Genomic DNA, 16,342 nt, shown 5'->3' with positions numbered 1-16,342 from the left:
CAACAAAATTTTCAGTCTGATGGATGAGTTCGGTGAAATTAGAACACTTTGATTCTTGAAGTATTAGAAAATAGTAAAAATAGAATCCGAGTATCAGAAAAGTTTGTTTTCTAAACTTGAAACTTCAAACTACCTAAAATCTGAGACAAGCCCAAGAAGTAAAAAATTAATATGTGTGATTTAGGAAATACAGAAACACAGAAATCTGGGGAAGAAAGAAGAAAATTAGAAATCTGAAAATTGAGAAATGTTTAAAAATCTCATCATGAAAATTCAGAATTCCAAAAATAGGAAACTAAAATGAAAAAAGCATTCATGGAGACCCGAAAAATCCAATCGTTCTTAAGAAGAGATCATGACGTCCCGCAGTGAGCCGTAATTCAGTATCTAGAAGTAAATATTCTGAATCCCGAATCCTGAATCCTTGCATCACCAGACAATTTTCAAGTCACCAGCCCTCTTTTTCTTATCAAAAACTTTTGAAATAATTCATTTTTCAATATTTCTTTTTCTCTTGTTTTATTGTCTTGTCTTCTGTTTCGTCGTAATCCAAAACTCAAACACCCTGTCTCTCCTCTTTCAACTCCTCCCCTCTCTCTCCCCTTATCATCATTTTCCTCTGTGTCATTCCCCCTTTTTTCATTTCATTCTCACCTCTAAAAGGTTCTCCCTTATCACAATAATGGCTGCTACCATGATGCCATCATCCACATATAACAGTGTCAAATCTCTTCCCTCTGCAATTCCACGTATGTTGTCAGTTTTCTAGGAGATGTCAGTTTCAGAGAGAACTCAATACAAACAATTTCAGCATTATGGACACTGAAATCCATTCGATTTCAAACGGCACTTTTGATCTCGTCGGCTTGCGTCGTTTTCGGATTAATGAGGACTTGTTTTGGAATGGCGATGGTTGATATTGTGCAGAGGTTTATACACGACATTTTTGAAAATTGTTGTTCGGCAATTGCGCTCTAACGAAGTGAAGTGAGAACTGACAGACGGAGAGAATATGGGTTTCGGTGAAGCGCAGTTGTAATAACAATGCAGGTTGATAGAAGAAAATGGCTCAAATTTTTAAAAGTTTAGATCTTCATAATTGTGTTCAGTGGACAACTGTTACAACTTTTCCGTACAAGCGTTCCGATCCCTGAAAAGATGAATGTAGATCAAAATCTCATTTTCAAAAAGAATGACCTATATTTCAAAAGTCTATCATGATCTCTATTAGTTCGACACAGTTCTTACAACTGCGCTCTACCGCAATGCCCTTGAGAAATGTATTTTTTCTGAGTTTCTCAATTTCGCACACAATTTTCTTTGGTTTCGGTAGAGCACGGTTGTAAGAAACGTGCCGTGCTAATAGGTAGCGGTATTTTAGCTCTCCGCTACGCAAGATGCCATAACTCGCTTGGGGTGTCTCGTACAAAAAAGTTGTCAACTACAAAAATGAAGATCAGGTTCTAATCTAGCAGAATCCAAAAAATTGAATGATTAGGGCTATTTTTGACGCCATGGCACCGTTTCTTGAATCTACTGCTTTGATTGAATTGCGTTCTACAGAACTTTTTCCTGAAAATCAATTCCTTTTTTTCCAGTGGAAATGGAACATCTCACAGTGATCTCCATATGGATTGGAGTGGTGAGGAACAGGCTCGAATACACACTTCCTTCTATATTGGAGCATTTATTGCCGTCTTTCCGTCGGAGTTTCTCGCCAAAAAGTGAGTTGAGACGGTCAGCTGAGCAAAATTAGAGACAATGGGAATGAGAGAGAAACGAGAGAAAAAGAGGAAAAGTGATGGTTCATCACTTTTTTGTTGTATTTTCTTACTTTTTCTTCTCTTTTCCGGTTTGATAAAAAGAATGGAGAAGGTGACAATTGATGTGTGATTAAAGCGTGTTTTAATTGTGATCGGTGAGACTGAAAATAAAGAGAAATAGTTAGTGGACATCCGGAAATACAGACATCTGATTGGAAATATAGAAAATTGAGACATCTGGGAACGCTAGGGCTATAAAGAAACCTATTTGGACATCCGGACAATAATCAACTGAATCGACAGATGCAGGAAATTTGGAAATTCTAACACATAGAGAAATGAATGAAAGTTAAACATAAATAGACTTGCTGTTTTTATGCAGAAGTTTTTCGACATTCGGATAGACAGACATCTGGACAGACAGACATCTGGACAGACAGACATTCGGACAGACAGACATTTAAACGTATAGACAAAACTGGATATTCAGACGACCAAGACATTGTTGAGTTATAGATATCAGAGGTTTTTTTTAATTCGGGAATTTTAGAATTTCCACTAAACGGTTCCAAAAAATTATGCAATTTTTGGGGTTTTGTTTTGAAAAACTCGAAAAAAAGGCATTGACAAATTTGAGTTCTTTTCGGGAAAAATCTCTAAAACTTATTAATAGTCAGATGGACAAGTAAACAAGCAAGCAATCGAGGACATCTGGACAGGCATACAAACAGACAGACATCAAAGAACAGAAATCAAAACCAACATTTCAGAATGGGCTCAAAGAACCTGCTCTCGTTCGCAATGATCCTCAACATCATCGGATCAATCCTCACTCCATTTCTGGCAATTCATCTCAAAACCTATATTCTAATTGCGGCGGTTCGGATGATTATGGGCTTTGGATACGGTAAGAAGAACTCTCCCTCCGATTCCAGCTACAGTAACCTTCTCTCCTCCAGGATTCATGATTCCCGCTGGAAGTGTTCTCATCTCAAAATGGTTTCCAATCTCTGAAAAGAGTACAGCTATGGCCATATTCACGACGGGGAATCAGATTGGAATCGCTTTTTCGATGTTTCTAACTGCTAAACTCTGTCAACTCCAGATTTTCGAGGGATGGCCATTGGTTTTCATAATTTATGGATTGATTGGAGTCATCTTTTTGATTGTCTGGCATGTGAGAATCGCAGATAAGCCGAGAGAATCCAAATATATCACAGCGACCGAATTGACGTATATCAAGGGAGGAAAACAGAGGAGAAGTCGAGCTGAAACTGTGGTTAGACCTACTCCTTATATGAAAGTGAGTAGTCATTTGAAAAGAAATCTCAAAATCTCAAAATTTTCAATTCATTCAGATCATATTGAATGGTTGTGTGTGTGCAATTTGTGCTTGCTCATTTGCCCAAAGTTTTGTACTCGTTGCTCTTGTCACGTATCTCCCGAAGTATAATCAGATTGCTCTCAAGATGAATTTAACGCATGTGAGTTTTTATTAGCGCGGCCCAGTTTTTACAGTTGCGCTCCACCGAAATGCCCTTGAAAAATGTCTCTTTTTCTCTGAGTCTCTCAATGTCGCACACAATTTTCTTCGATTTCGGTAGAGCGCGGTTGTAGGAAGCGTGCCGTGATAATAGGTGTTGATTTCAAGGATAGACTTCATAGAAAATCTGTTTTAGAATGGAATCTGGTCTTCAATACCATTTGTGATTCAAATGATCACTAAACTTCTTTTCGCTGTGATCGCGGATAAAGTGAAACAAGCGAAAGTGAATGCGACGTCAGTGACAAAGGTTTCGAATGCTATTGGTAGGACTTTTTTTTAGTACGGGTCGTCCCTAATGAGTTAAGATTTCTCGAATGATATCACTCTTCAAGGAATGCTTATTCAGAAACGTGATTTGATTCTAAAATTGAGAAATTTGAGCTATAAATAATTTATTTAAAGGAGAAATCATGTTTTTTAATTTCAGATTCCGAGACTTCAGACAATTCTAAAAAACTTTCACCGTTGGAGCAAATTCGCTCTAAACGCTATAATTTCCGTTCTCCTGAGCCCAGGTGGAAGAGTTTTTCCAAGTGGCCGAGTAGTCCCCTTGGACAAAATTTTTCACAATTCCTCGTTTTCTCACTTTTTCCAACAAATTTTCGTAGTTTTTTTCTTTTATTTTCTCCCACATAAATTGAAAAGAAAACACGAAAATTTGTTGGAAAAAATTAGGTAACGAGGAATTGAGCAAAAATCTTGTCCGAGAGGACTACACGGCTACGCTGAAAAACTCTTCCGCGAAGGCTCCATTTGAGTCAGAGAAACAGGAATTGTAGCGATTAGAGCGAATTTTAGCATAAGCTTCAATGAGGAAAACTTCTTATAATTGTCTGAAGTAACATAATCTGAAATAAAAAAATACCTCCCATTAATATACTGAACTAATCTTTGAGACTTTAACAACCGTCCGATTTTTTTGCTTTCTTGTGTACATCCCAGCTTCCAACTTCTCATTTTCAGCAAGTTTCGTCAGTGCCCTCTTCATTGTGTTCGCAGCCCTTGTACCATTCGGAAGTGCGGAACTAGTACAATTGAGTATAATCATATCGATGGCTGCATTCTCCGCATATGTTCCTGGATATAACACGTCGATTGTTACGGTGGCTCCTCAGGTTAGTTAACTCCAAAATGTATTCCATAGGTTTTTTTTGTACATACTTCAAACATGAATGCAGACATCTGTACAATATTTGGTATAATCTGAGAGTAGAAAATAACCTAGCTAAGCTACTGTGAAATAAGAAGTCTAGCCGAGGATTTTCAAAAAAAAAATCGCGGGCTGAAACGCAAGTGCGGCAGGGAGTTGTGGACGGAGCTTAAACTGCAAGTGGCGCGGATAAAATTCCAGCTTTTTCAGAGCAACATTGAATGGTAAGATAAAATCGTATTTTTATTGATCAAACATAAAAAATATGTAAACATACAGCAAAAAGTTGAAAACATCAATTAAAATACGATTTTATCTTAAAATTCAATGTTTCTCGTTGAAAAATCAGTCGGAATTTCATCCGCGCTGCTTGCAGTTTAAGCTCCGTTTCAGCCCGCGAAATTTAGAAAAGCAGAGGGACTAACTATCTCCACCTCGGCCACCAAACTGACCAAGAATTTCTGTTTAGCATTTCATTGAGTCTGAATCACAGCTGCTTTCTTCAAAAATGTTTGCTGTTCACATTCTATTCACCCTTTTTTGTAATCATTTATCAGCTGGCAGTTTCTGACTTGGGCCCTTAAAGCTCCTTAAAAATATCTTACTAGACACCCCACTATCTAAATTTTATTTATGATAACCTCTTGCATGTCCAAGAAAAATAGTATTCCTGCAATTCCTTTCAGTTCACTGCATTCATTTCTTCGTACGCTCAGCTGTACGCCCAAATTGCATCAACATTGGCTCCAATTCTTATCGGAAGGATTACAAGTCATGTGAGAAGAGAATTATAGACCGCCCGTGTCGTCAATTCCTCTTTTTTACAGGATACAATTGAAGAATGGAAACTGGCATTTTATAGTTTAGCAGCTGTTTTAGCAGTGACCGGAGTCATTTTTCAGTTGTTTGGACATGGTAATCAGACAAATTATTCGAAAGGGAAAAAATAGAGTTTGAATTGATTTTAGGAAGAACAGAAGCGTGGGGAGAGACACCGTCAAACGCCGCGTCCACAAGAATCTCCACGTCACTGGCTGTCTGTGAAGATGGACAGTGTAAACTGACACTTTTGGAAAAACATAATCATGATTTTCGGACGGAATCGAAAATGAGCTCCGATTCTGGAGTGTTGAAAAAGAAGGTGAGATTGTAGGGTTTTGAAAGTTGATTCATGGATTCTGAGTTCAAAATACAAAATATAGAAACTTGATTTGAAAATCAAAATTACAGATATTGGATCCAAGTTCCAAAATTTTATGAATTTGGCTTCAAGATTCTGAATTCAACCTTTTGGATTCTGGATTTTGATTTCTGAATCTTGAATCCTGAACCCTGGATTTTAGAAATTGTTAGTAGAAATATTATTATTATTATTATTATTTATTTACGCATGCTCGATACGTTAAGGTTAATCAATTAAAACACTACACTACAAACACTACAAAAACTCTACACTACACTACACACTACAAACACAACAAAAACTAGTCCCCGGACTAGTTATTTCGAAATTCGGTTTTCTAGACCACGTGTGGAAAAACTAGTCTTGGGTTGTTTTTCTTATTTCATTGGTAAAAAATCAGGAAAAATTCCATTTTCAACAAGAAAACCCAAACAAAAATCATCAAAACTGACAAAAATGACCCGGGGACTAGTTTTCCTAAATTCGGTTTTCTATGCCATGTCTTGGAAAACTAGTCCCACGGAGAAGTATAACCCAAGAACTGTTTTTTAGATGCACAAAAACCAGAAAAGCTGTTTTCATAGCATCTAGAATTCATAAACAATCTAAAATCTGGGATCTTGAATCCAAATCCCAGAATCGAGAATCTTGAAATTCGGAATCTAGAATCCATAACCCAGAATCGTGAATTACGAATTATGATCCTAAATTCAGAATGCAAAACTTGATGTTTCAATTTATATTTCCTGAATTAAGTACTTTGATTCCAAATCTCAGAATTTCTAGATTCGAAATTTAGGACTCACACTCCAGAGTCATGAATCCCTGCTCCAACCCCTCCATTCCTACCTTCAAATATTCCAAATTTTTCCAGATATCGCGTGTCTCATACGCCGGTGAAGAGATAATAATACCGGGTCGGATAGAGGATCTCGAGAATGACGTCATTTATAGTATTGAAGAAGAAGGAGAAGAATGAATCTCTCGGAACAAAAATAATATTTATTGAATTGACCTCATCTGACTTTTGATTTTATTTTTGCATAGAAAAGTATTATGAAGTGATTGATTTTTTATCTAATGGTGGTTTCATTTTTACTGTATGATGAAAATGAACTGAGTTGCTTGAGGTTTACTGAAATTCGATGTTCAATTTGGGCGAAACACAAGAAATGAAATCTCGCACAACGTTTTTTGATTGTAAAACAAGAAAAATAGAAATAATGGACATTCTATCCATAGAACTAGGACCAACTCAATGAGATCTTTCTAATGGTGGTTTCATTTTCACTGTACGATGAATATGAGCTGAGTTGCGTTAGATTAACTGAAATTTTTTTCGACACTACTACAATTTTTACGGTACATTATAAGACCATCTCTCACCAGTCACGTCTTCAACTTTGAACCTTCCTCCCTTTGAATATCTGCATATTCCCCCTCCTCTTTTCTCTATTTTGACATGGGACCATAAAGCGCATGCAAATTCGATTTCAGTCCGACTCTCTCCATCTTCAATTCCCGTCTTTTCATAACTTCAACACTCCAATATTTCTCTGTCTCTTCCATGTGTCTATTCCATTTTCTCGCTGTGATTGCTACTACTTTTGCTCAAATTTCTCAGCCAGATTCTGAATCTCAGAATCCAATGAGTCCTCAAAAATGTACAAAGCCGAGGCTAACACCGGCGGCGATTTTAGATGTGATTATGGCCAACTACTCCAGGTGTGATAAGTGTTCACTAGAGCGCACTTCCATCTCTTCAAAATCTGAAATCCATTTCAGATCTCTCCCTGGAAATCCCGTTGGAGTTCAAGTGGAAGTTACAGTCCAAGACGTTATGGAATTAAGTGTATTGAGTAACAGTTTCACAGCAGATATCTGGTTTAGTTCGATCTGGTATGATCCAAGACTCGCCTACTCTCATTTGGATAATTGTCGACAGAATTTATCGTTTGATGATCGATTTGAGAAGGTTTGTGTCAGCGTGGCAAGCGCGCTCTGGTGATATTCAGACTACGGTAGAGCGCCCTTGCCAAAATAGATCACAACATTGTATTAGCACGACACGCGTCTTACAACCGCGCTCTATTGAAACCAAAGAAAAGCTGAATTGAGAAACTCGGAGAAAAAGAGACATTTTTCAATGGAATTTCGGTGAAGCGCAGTTGTAAGAACTGTGCTGAGGTAATAATGAATGATTTGTTTCAGTTAATTTGGTCCCCAAATGTCTGCATTGTGAACACGAAATCCGCTCATGTACACCGGTCCCCAAAACCAAACGTCCTGCTGATGTTATTACCGAATGGAACGATTTGGTTGAATTATCGAGTGGGTTTTTTCATTGGGGAAAATTTCAAGAAAATCGTACATTATCCGAAATTTTCTATGTCCTGAATCAACAATATTTCGAATTCCGGAGTTCTGGAACCGGGTATGACAGAATTTGCAATCTGGCCAATTCTAACCTTTTTTCTTGAATCATTGTATGACAAATTGAGTTCTAATCGCTTCTTATGGCTCAAATCTCAAAAATCAGTTCAGTTTCTTATTTGAAGTTGCTCAATCTATAATTTTCGAGATCCTGAAAACGGAATCTAGTATCAGAAATGATACAGAATACGCCAAAATTTCGTATTTATGTGGTCCCAGTCCGGGCATCGGGACCAGCAATGTGTTAAATAATTTTGTAGAAATTTTATTGAAAATGTTCTTGAAGGGGGATCACGTAAATTTGGAACCAAGGAAATAAACCCAAAACGCAAAACTTCAATCCGAAATCGCTCAGTATTGAAGAGCATTCGGCGGTGGCTGAACTTTTCATTTGTGTTTCAAGGCTAATTAATTGATTTTGATCAAGTCTGATCAAAACCCACATCCCCTCCATCATACTTCTTGAATTTCAGATCCGAGTCCAGTCGCCGTGCTCAATGAACCTCGAAAGATTCCCGATTGACACCCAGTACTGTCATTTAGTATTCGAAAGTTACTCTTATAACACTGCAAGTGTATCCGTCAACTGGATGGATAACCCGGTTACGGTACTCCCGGAAATCTCTCTCGCTGATTTCGACTTGTCAAGATATCGAACTTCCAGGCATACAGAGGTAATAGTTTTACTCTATTCGACACCAATTCACAAGAATGTTTCAGGTTTACAAAGCCGGGGAGTGGTATAGATTAACTGTTGAGTTCGAGTTTACTAGAAAATATGGATTCTATATATTACAGGTTTGGAAAATCTTATTAATCAGTTATCAGCAAGCCTATTTTCAGCTCTACGTGCCCACTTATATCAGTTTATTCATCTCATGGATCGCATTTTGTATCGATACGAAAGCACTGCCAGCTCGGATTGTTCTGGGAGTGAATTCATTGATGTCTCTCACTTTTCAGGTAAGCAAGTGCGCTCCACCGTATTTTTAGTTTACAATGATTCGACGAAGCGCACTTGCAAGCTCTTGGATCTGACTCACGATTTCAATTAGCTAGCTAAAGATTAAGATTCAGAAACAGCTTGTCTACCCAGACTACACTACCGAAAATCTTCTAAATGATTTCTGAATATTTTCAGTTTGGTAACATAATCCGGTCCCTTCCCCCGGTCTCCTATGTAAAAGCAATTGATATATGGATGTGTACATGCGTTGGATTCATCTTCGCATCCCTCCTTGAACTCGCTTTCGTCGCCTATCAAGACAAAAAACTTATTCTAAAATCCGGGAAATCCAATGCAGCAATCAGTACACTCGTCAGTTACCTGAAGCATTTCGAACCGTTCCATGAGGTTGCTTCTCCACCGCCACCACTTCCGATTGATGAGAAAAAAACAATGAGTCGGACACCGTCTACGATTACGAATCCATCGAAGAGTGAATTCGATGGGTTGGATACGAAGGATTTGGAAGAGGAAATTGCGGAATATCGGAAGTTGGCTTATGCTAGAAAGAAGTGGAGACTGTTGGACTTCGGGGCAAATGTTGATAGAATATCTTTCATCGTCTTTCCATTGGTGAGTGAAAGCGTCGACGGCGCGCCAGACTTGGTAGTAGCGACTGTTACTGTAGGGAGAAGGTGTGTAGTCATCTTGAAATCAGAATTCAGAAAGCAAGCTCAAAAAATCCCCTTAATCAGAATGCAGTATCTGGAAATTTATTTTGCATGCCTTTTAGTATTTGACATAGAAAATTCTCATATTCATCTCAGGTGTCTAACTTTTTCGAACTTTAATCTGACCCAAAAATATTTTTAAAAAACTTCCAACTATTTTCAGTCGTTTGCAATATTTAATGTGGTTTACTGGACGTATTATCTTCAAGATGTGCGGATCTCTACTTGGACATGAACTTAATCATTCTTTTGAACCTAAATATATGTGATAATAAATTTATATGATATTTTTTCCAAGTTACGAAAACAAAAGAACAATGTTGGTATATACTGTTCATTACTAGAGGTAAATCATACTTCCGTCTTACTACTAGATAAAGACAATTCAATAAGTAGAAACTTTCTATGAATGCGCTTACAAGAACTGACTCGATGGCTCAAATCCACCCTTTGATTGACAAAATTGAGTGCAGGATAGATGGTATAATCAGACTTGTCACGGGCCGGGCCGGGCCGGGCCGAAATCAGGAAAAATTTTGGCCCGGCGGGCCAAACTCAGGAAAAATCTCGGCCCGGCCCGGCCCGGCCCGGCTCGGCCAGGCTCTTTTGAAACATGTTGAGTTTTTGATTTTTTTTGGAAATTTTTTGAAATTTTAGGAAAAATGTGAATATGTATGATAATTAAGGCATTTTTACTCTATTTTTTCAAAAAATTTCAAATAAAATTTGGTAAAAACGGGTTCCCATTTTTTTAAATCGGGAAAAATTTTGGCCCGGCCCGGCCCGGACCGAGGCCCGGCCCGGGCCGGCCCGATTTTTGACAAGTCTGGGTATAATGAAATTACTTCTGGCCTCTACATGCCATGTCCCTTGGAAAACGCAGCGAAAGAGAAAACTCATTTCTGGATTTATTAACAAAAATTCATTCAATAAACTTGAAAAAATTGCCACTTCATAGAAGAAAATTGAAATAATAACAATAAGAAGAAAGTTACTGATAAAGTACAAAAAATGATTAAAAAATGTTGTTATGAAATGTGAGCATTAGAACTATTTTTTGTTAAGGTTAAAGTATGATCTAAAAAGAACAACAAACAATTTAAGTGTAATGGGGCTATTCATGAGGATAAAATACATAAAATCAAAAACACCAAAAAATCACAAATACTAAAAATAGAAATTTATTACAGTAACCCACTCAGAGAATTTCGTGCAACACCTTTTCTGCATCGTCTTCAGTATGAATACATTTTTTTAAATCAGACAGCAGAGGAGGATGAATTCTCAACTGCTTTGATTGTATTCCTGTGAGTCCTAACTCTTCTTCGTATCCGCTTATTTGTAGATGACGATGAAAGGGTTGAGATTGATGACTTCTGAGATGTCACACTGGTTTTTCGACTTGGAACATTCCAGAACTCTGAAGTTTATCAAGTTTTCAGCTAGCGCAAAGGTTTTACACTTAGTGAACGGGTACAGTTATGAACTTCAAAAAAGATTTTCCACAAACAACTTCAAACAAAAACTGTTTTTTGAAAAAGTTTTGAACCGTTCTACATTTTAAATATATGCAACTCACCCGTAGAACTTTTATCAGATTGTAGCTCTTGTAAATTTTTGTTATTATTGACGTCTAATGGCAGCACTGACGTGTCTCTTGTTGGTTGCGTTGGAAGGGGTTTAGGCCCTTTGTATACTTTTTTCACAGGCTTCTGAACAGGTGGCGGGTGCGTTGTTAAGTCTGAAAAAATAACTGTGGAGCATCTGGAGAATGGATTTCTGACCTTCGTTTTCTTGTTTGACGGAAGTTTTTCCCTTTCTTTTATCTTTCTTTTTCCTCTTGATCTTCATTTTATTCGATTGGTTCAAGTTTTCGTCGGATGTATCCAGACTGGAAGATGAACTGAGGTTGTTCAACAATTCTGGAAACAAAGAAAGTTTATAAGAAACATTTCTCTATTTTAACTCACTCATTGAATCACTCTTCAACATCTCATCATCACCTTCATAATTCGGTAAACTTTCTCGAAACAGTCTCAAAAATATTTCATTCTCCTTGTCAATTACATCTTCGTTGATCTCGACAAATGTTCCTTCTTTCTCTAGGATATTATTCGTCTTCTTCACACTTTGATCCTCACAATCGTACCAATATTTTACACCATTTTTTTTACCAACGATCTTCAAGGCCAGTCCAGTGCATTTATATATAGTGATAAGTTTGGGATCTTCATTAGGTTCAAAATCGCTGTATCTAATTCCATCCGAACAAACCATTCTCCAGAAATGATTATCTTCAAAGTTACGGCGAAAACAGATTGCAAATCCGGTTTCGGTAAACGCGAAAACTGTTTGTATACTTTCATTTATAATTTTTTGCACAAACTTCACAAATTTAGGCTCGACTTTCTTCAGCTCATCTGAAAAATGCTATTGGCTTTTTCATAAACTTTCAGAAATACTATTATAGTACAGTGCTTCATATAATTTTATGAACGAATTAATGAACGAACATTCACAGAGAACTGATTCTATTCAGTTTACAAGTTTAGTGTTCAAATAAATGTAACAGTCTCTATTATTATAAATACACCCTCCGGCAGCAGACCGTGTTTTTATAGTGATAGAGACTGATACATTTATTTCACTTTTGTTTTACACTTACATTTTAGAGTTTTTAGACGTTTGTCTACCGCTGCTTGAACTTTCTTTTTTTGTTCCACTTCCGATTCTTTTTCACTAGTTTCACCTAAAAAAAAGTAAAAGTTAAAATTCAAGAAGAAAGCCTGGGAATAAACTTTTTGAGGAAATAGGATGATGAAAGTGACTATAGTCTATAAACAGTATCAACTTTGATTGCAAAATATTAAATTTAACTCATGAAACCCACACACAATAGTAACTTTTGTTTTAAACTTACATTTTATTTTGTCCCCTGCTGCTTGAACTTTTTCTTCAGGTTCCACTTCCAATTCTTTTTCACTAGTTTGACCTAAAAAAGAATAAATTTAAATTCAACAATTCAAGAAGTAAGCCTAGGAATACATTTTTTGAGGAAATAAGACAATGAAAGTGACTAGGCAGTATCAATTTTAATTGTAAAATAACTTTTGTTTTAACTCACATTTTATTGTGTTCTCTTGAGCTTTCTTTTTATTTTCTCCACTGTTGCTTGAACTTCCGTTAGTTTCCGCTTCCGGTTCTGTTATTCCATTACGTATATTATCAATTTCTTTCAGTTGGTTTCTTAGTTCAGGACGCAATCTCCCAAAAAAGTCGTTTTGATGTCGAATAAGAGTGTGAGCGGAGCCGTAGTCGGCCGAATTATGGAAAATTTTAATCTGAAATCCAAAATTGATTTCTCAAATAATTAGAAGAAAACTCGCCTCAAAAAATTTCCACGTAACAGTGTCGGTCATAGTCAGTCAAATGAAACATTTTGACAAACTTTTTCTTATCATCTCCTAAAATTTACCATTAGCAACATTATGCGTAGAAAGTTGATAAGAATCGTTGTCTCATTGTCGAAATGATTCATGAATGTTGGCACTCATATTTCGAGACAAAAGTTCTGCATTTTATTTGGTTAAAAAAAAGAATTATGTACTAATATAATTCAGCAGATCTGTATGTGAGTCTGTTTGTAGCCGACTGAATTCTTTTTTTTATTGCACCGTTTTGATGAAAGCTAGCCAGAGAGATCAGAAATTTTTCCTAGTTGATGTCTGTCATTTTTCGACTTGAACATTTCTTTGAAACTGTATTATACCGGCACCTCGTGCATGCTCAAAACTTCGCCACTAGCATTCTTCTGGACATTTTCCATGATTTCGATTAAAATCAGCATGATTACTATAGAATTTAGAATAGCAAACAAAATGTCTAGAAACATTTTTAGGGATATTTTACGAAACTCAAAAACCCTAAAACTACTCTGGAAAGAAGTTTAAAAACAGTTTTTCACCGATAAAATTGAAAATAGGAGTAAACATCAAAATAAAGATTCATTCGATGTTTGTTTTCTGGACACCCGTTGAGTTTATTGACCCCCTGTAACACTTGTAACACAGTTTCTAGAAGTTGATTCCGTCTTTTTGACAGATTTATTCGAACTTCTGGTAACTTTTCTTTAGAACATTTATTCACAAAAGCATCAGGAAAGGCATGACATAATACAGAGACTCAGAAGGAGTCCAAAAATATCACGATACGAATTGACATGTATTGTTCAAGTGAAAAACAATTTGAAAATCACTCAATAAAATATTTTACCTCAATTGCAATTCTACCAATTCCACACCAAAAATATGCACTCCACACCGTTAATCTTCAACGACGCTTTCTTCGCATCTCCATCTCTCACAACATCGTAAAACGTGTACCCTCCGATATCAATTTGTCCGCGACCGTAATCGATGATTCTGAAAAAATTGATTAACTTCTGGAACAGATCGCTCCGTTGGCCAACTGGCTCAAAACTATAATGGTTGGGTAGATCACATCTAGATCTATATTTTAACAGTTGATCTTTTTCATCTGCTCTTAACGCTTTTGAGATATATGCACACCTTCAAATATCGCAGCTTGCGAGACGCTCCTCATGCGCCGTTGATCTTCAATAACGCGTATCTCAAAGTCTAGAAGAGCTATCAAAACGCTGTCAACTACAAAAATGTAGATCAAGGTTTGATCTACCAGAAAAACTTACTTTGGATCATAATTATACTTCGGTGGCCGTACTAATGGATCATATCCGATCAACGGTAAGTTTCCTTCAGCTTCCCTTCTACGTACTTCACTTGTCTCATCATACATTCCAACCACTACTGTCTCCAAGTTTTGATAGGCTTCATTTGAAATCCATTTTCTTACAAATTCAACAATATCCCTAGTTTTGAGAATTGCTTTGGGCATGACAAGATGGCGTCCAGCGAACTTTTGAAGAATGAGTGCTGAGAATTCATTCGAATCATCAAAAAAAAATGCTCTCGACTCCGAATGATGACGTCATTTCCTGAAGATCTCCGGTTATCTTTGGCTTCACTCGGGTACTATTTTGATTCGGACACTTTTCAAAATATTCCTTCAGATCCCTGATTTCTACAGTATCCCCATTGACAAGTGTGTCAGATATATTACTGATTTCTGGAAGTCTTTCGAGATCCACATATATTTTATTTGGTTTCGAGTATCCGAATAGAAGGTTGATGTGATTTTGAAACGCACGTTGGTGCTCTTCATCCAGATAGTTCACCTGCATTTGGGTGCAACAGGTTCCTTCCCATTCTTGTAGGTCAAATCTGAAATGTTATGTTTTTGTAATAAGTAGGTCACATCTAGATCAAGACTCGTTCTAGAAATTGTCAATTTTGTCAGAACAGGCACAATAATGGGCTTCTGAACTTCACATATGCTTTGATTTTTTCAGAGAGCTATTAGACCCCTTCGGAGTTTAGAGACGAGAGAGCGTGCAAATAGAACAGGGCGTCAAGCCTCTGTGCGTCTCTCTCTCTCTCTCTCTCTCTCTCTCTCTCTCCCTCACCTCTTTTACTGTCAGTCGCCTAACTTCAAAGCCTCGTATCTCAAAAGCCTACAGAGCTTTCAAAAAGTTGTCAACTAGAAAAATGAAGCTCAGATTTTGATCTACCCATCCAATATAAACTTTTTTAAAATATACTCACTTACTAGGGAATGTTCCAGACGTAACTTGGCCTTTCAAATTGGCTCATATCCTATAAGGTACTTGCGAACACGCTGATTCCGAATATGTAAATTTTGCTGAACGCTTCACTGAACTGAGATATATGCATTTTAAGGCATTTCTAATGCAAAAATCGCATTTTTCAAGAAGCTGAAAATCAATTTTAGACTCAATTTTTCTAATTTTTTTGTGTAATACGTGTAAATTGAGGTTGAAAAAGCACATTAGAAACTTTTTCGGCGTAATTCAAGGAGAGCCCCCCATTCAGTTGAGCCCCCCACGTTGATAGCAACCCTTGCAAAGCCCCCCACCAGTACAAATTCGGTGGGGGGTTCTCGCTTCGAGTGGGGGGTAACTCTTGAATCCCTCTGTTAAACATTCGTCCCCCACCTGTAGAAATGGGGGGGGGCTCTATTTCAATTACCCGGCATACTTAAAAAAGAGCCCCCCCCCTCTCCTGAACAACCAACTCTTGGTGAAAGATGAGCCCCCCACGATTCCATAATCGGCCCCCACAAAATAGGCCCCCCACCATAAAATTGATTCATTTAAACATGGAACCCCACCATTAAAAAACAAGCCCCCACCATTCAATATTGGCCCTCATTTGTCAAAAACTGGGACTTTGCAGCGCAATCCCCTCCAAAATCCCAATATTGAGTTAATTTTCAAAAAGAAAAGGAAAACATTCACTGAAATCAGTGAAAAACAATGAAAAATGGGAAAAAAATTAATGAGAAAACACTTGTTTTTGAAGTCCGCACACTATAATCTGCAATGCACTTGAAATTACGCAAAAATGGGGGGGGGGCTCTTCTTTAATCCACTGGCATTTTATATTACGACAGAATGGGGGGCTGTGCTTGAATCCGCTTTGGGATGAGGGGCC

The 16,342-nt window shown here is 37.3% G+C and overlaps 4 protein-coding genes across 4 annotated transcripts; 2 read left to right on the top strand and 2 right to left on the bottom strand.

Moving 5' to 3' along the window:
• Positions 1 to 682: 682 nt before the first annotated feature.
• Positions 683 to 6,621, top strand: GCK72_000797 (uncharacterized protein; the record flags this gene model as incomplete). Its single annotated transcript, XM_053722686.1, has 12 exons — positions 683 to 749; positions 812 to 929; positions 1,599 to 1,724; positions 2,534 to 2,670; positions 2,723 to 3,066; positions 3,122 to 3,247; positions 3,443 to 3,572; positions 4,273 to 4,424; positions 5,146 to 5,235; positions 5,287 to 5,374; positions 5,428 to 5,600; positions 6,517 to 6,621. The coding sequence occupies 12 exons, from the start codon at positions 683 to 685 to the stop codon at positions 6,619 to 6,621; spliced, it is 1,656 nt and encodes a 551-aa protein (XP_053591331.1).
• A 588-nt stretch (positions 6,622 to 7,209) lies between these two features.
• GCK72_000796 (uncharacterized protein) lies at positions 7,210 to 9,987 on the top strand (the record flags this gene model as incomplete). The annotated part of the gene is made up of 8 exons (XM_053722685.1): positions 7,210 to 7,367; positions 7,428 to 7,617; positions 7,854 to 7,973; positions 8,549 to 8,749; positions 8,796 to 8,873; positions 8,919 to 9,038; positions 9,217 to 9,654; positions 9,916 to 9,987. The coding sequence occupies 8 exons, from the start codon at positions 7,210 to 7,212 to the stop codon at positions 9,985 to 9,987; spliced, it is 1,377 nt and encodes a 458-aa protein (XP_053591330.1).
• Positions 9,988 to 11,011: 1,024 nt separating this feature from the next.
• GCK72_000795 (uncharacterized protein) lies at positions 11,012 to 14,666 on the bottom strand (the record flags this gene model as incomplete). The annotated part of the gene is made up of 9 exons (XM_053722684.1): positions 11,012 to 11,172; positions 11,332 to 11,493; positions 11,537 to 11,674; positions 11,723 to 12,172; positions 12,418 to 12,501; positions 12,673 to 12,744; positions 12,877 to 12,954; positions 14,073 to 14,173; positions 14,461 to 14,666. 9 exons carry the CDS (start codon positions 14,664 to 14,666, stop codon positions 11,012 to 11,014), a joined length of 1,452 nt encoding a protein of 483 aa, XP_053591329.1.
• A 58-nt stretch (positions 14,667 to 14,724) lies between these two features.
• GCK72_000794 (uncharacterized protein) lies at positions 14,725 to 15,012 on the bottom strand (the record flags this gene model as incomplete). The annotated part of the gene is made up of 1 exon (XM_053722683.1): positions 14,725 to 15,012. One exon carries the CDS (start codon positions 15,010 to 15,012, stop codon positions 14,725 to 14,727), a length of 288 nt encoding a protein of 95 aa, XP_053591328.1.
• Between the last annotated feature and the right edge of the window lie 1,330 nt (positions 15,013 to 16,342).

Source organism: Caenorhabditis remanei, chromosome I (assembly GCF_010183535.1).
Source record: "Caenorhabditis remanei strain PX506 chromosome I, whole genome shotgun sequence".
NCBI classification, from domain to species: domain Eukaryota; kingdom Metazoa; phylum Nematoda; class Chromadorea; order Rhabditida; family Rhabditidae; genus Caenorhabditis; species Caenorhabditis remanei.
This window is presented reverse-complemented; position numbering and strand designations above follow the sequence as displayed.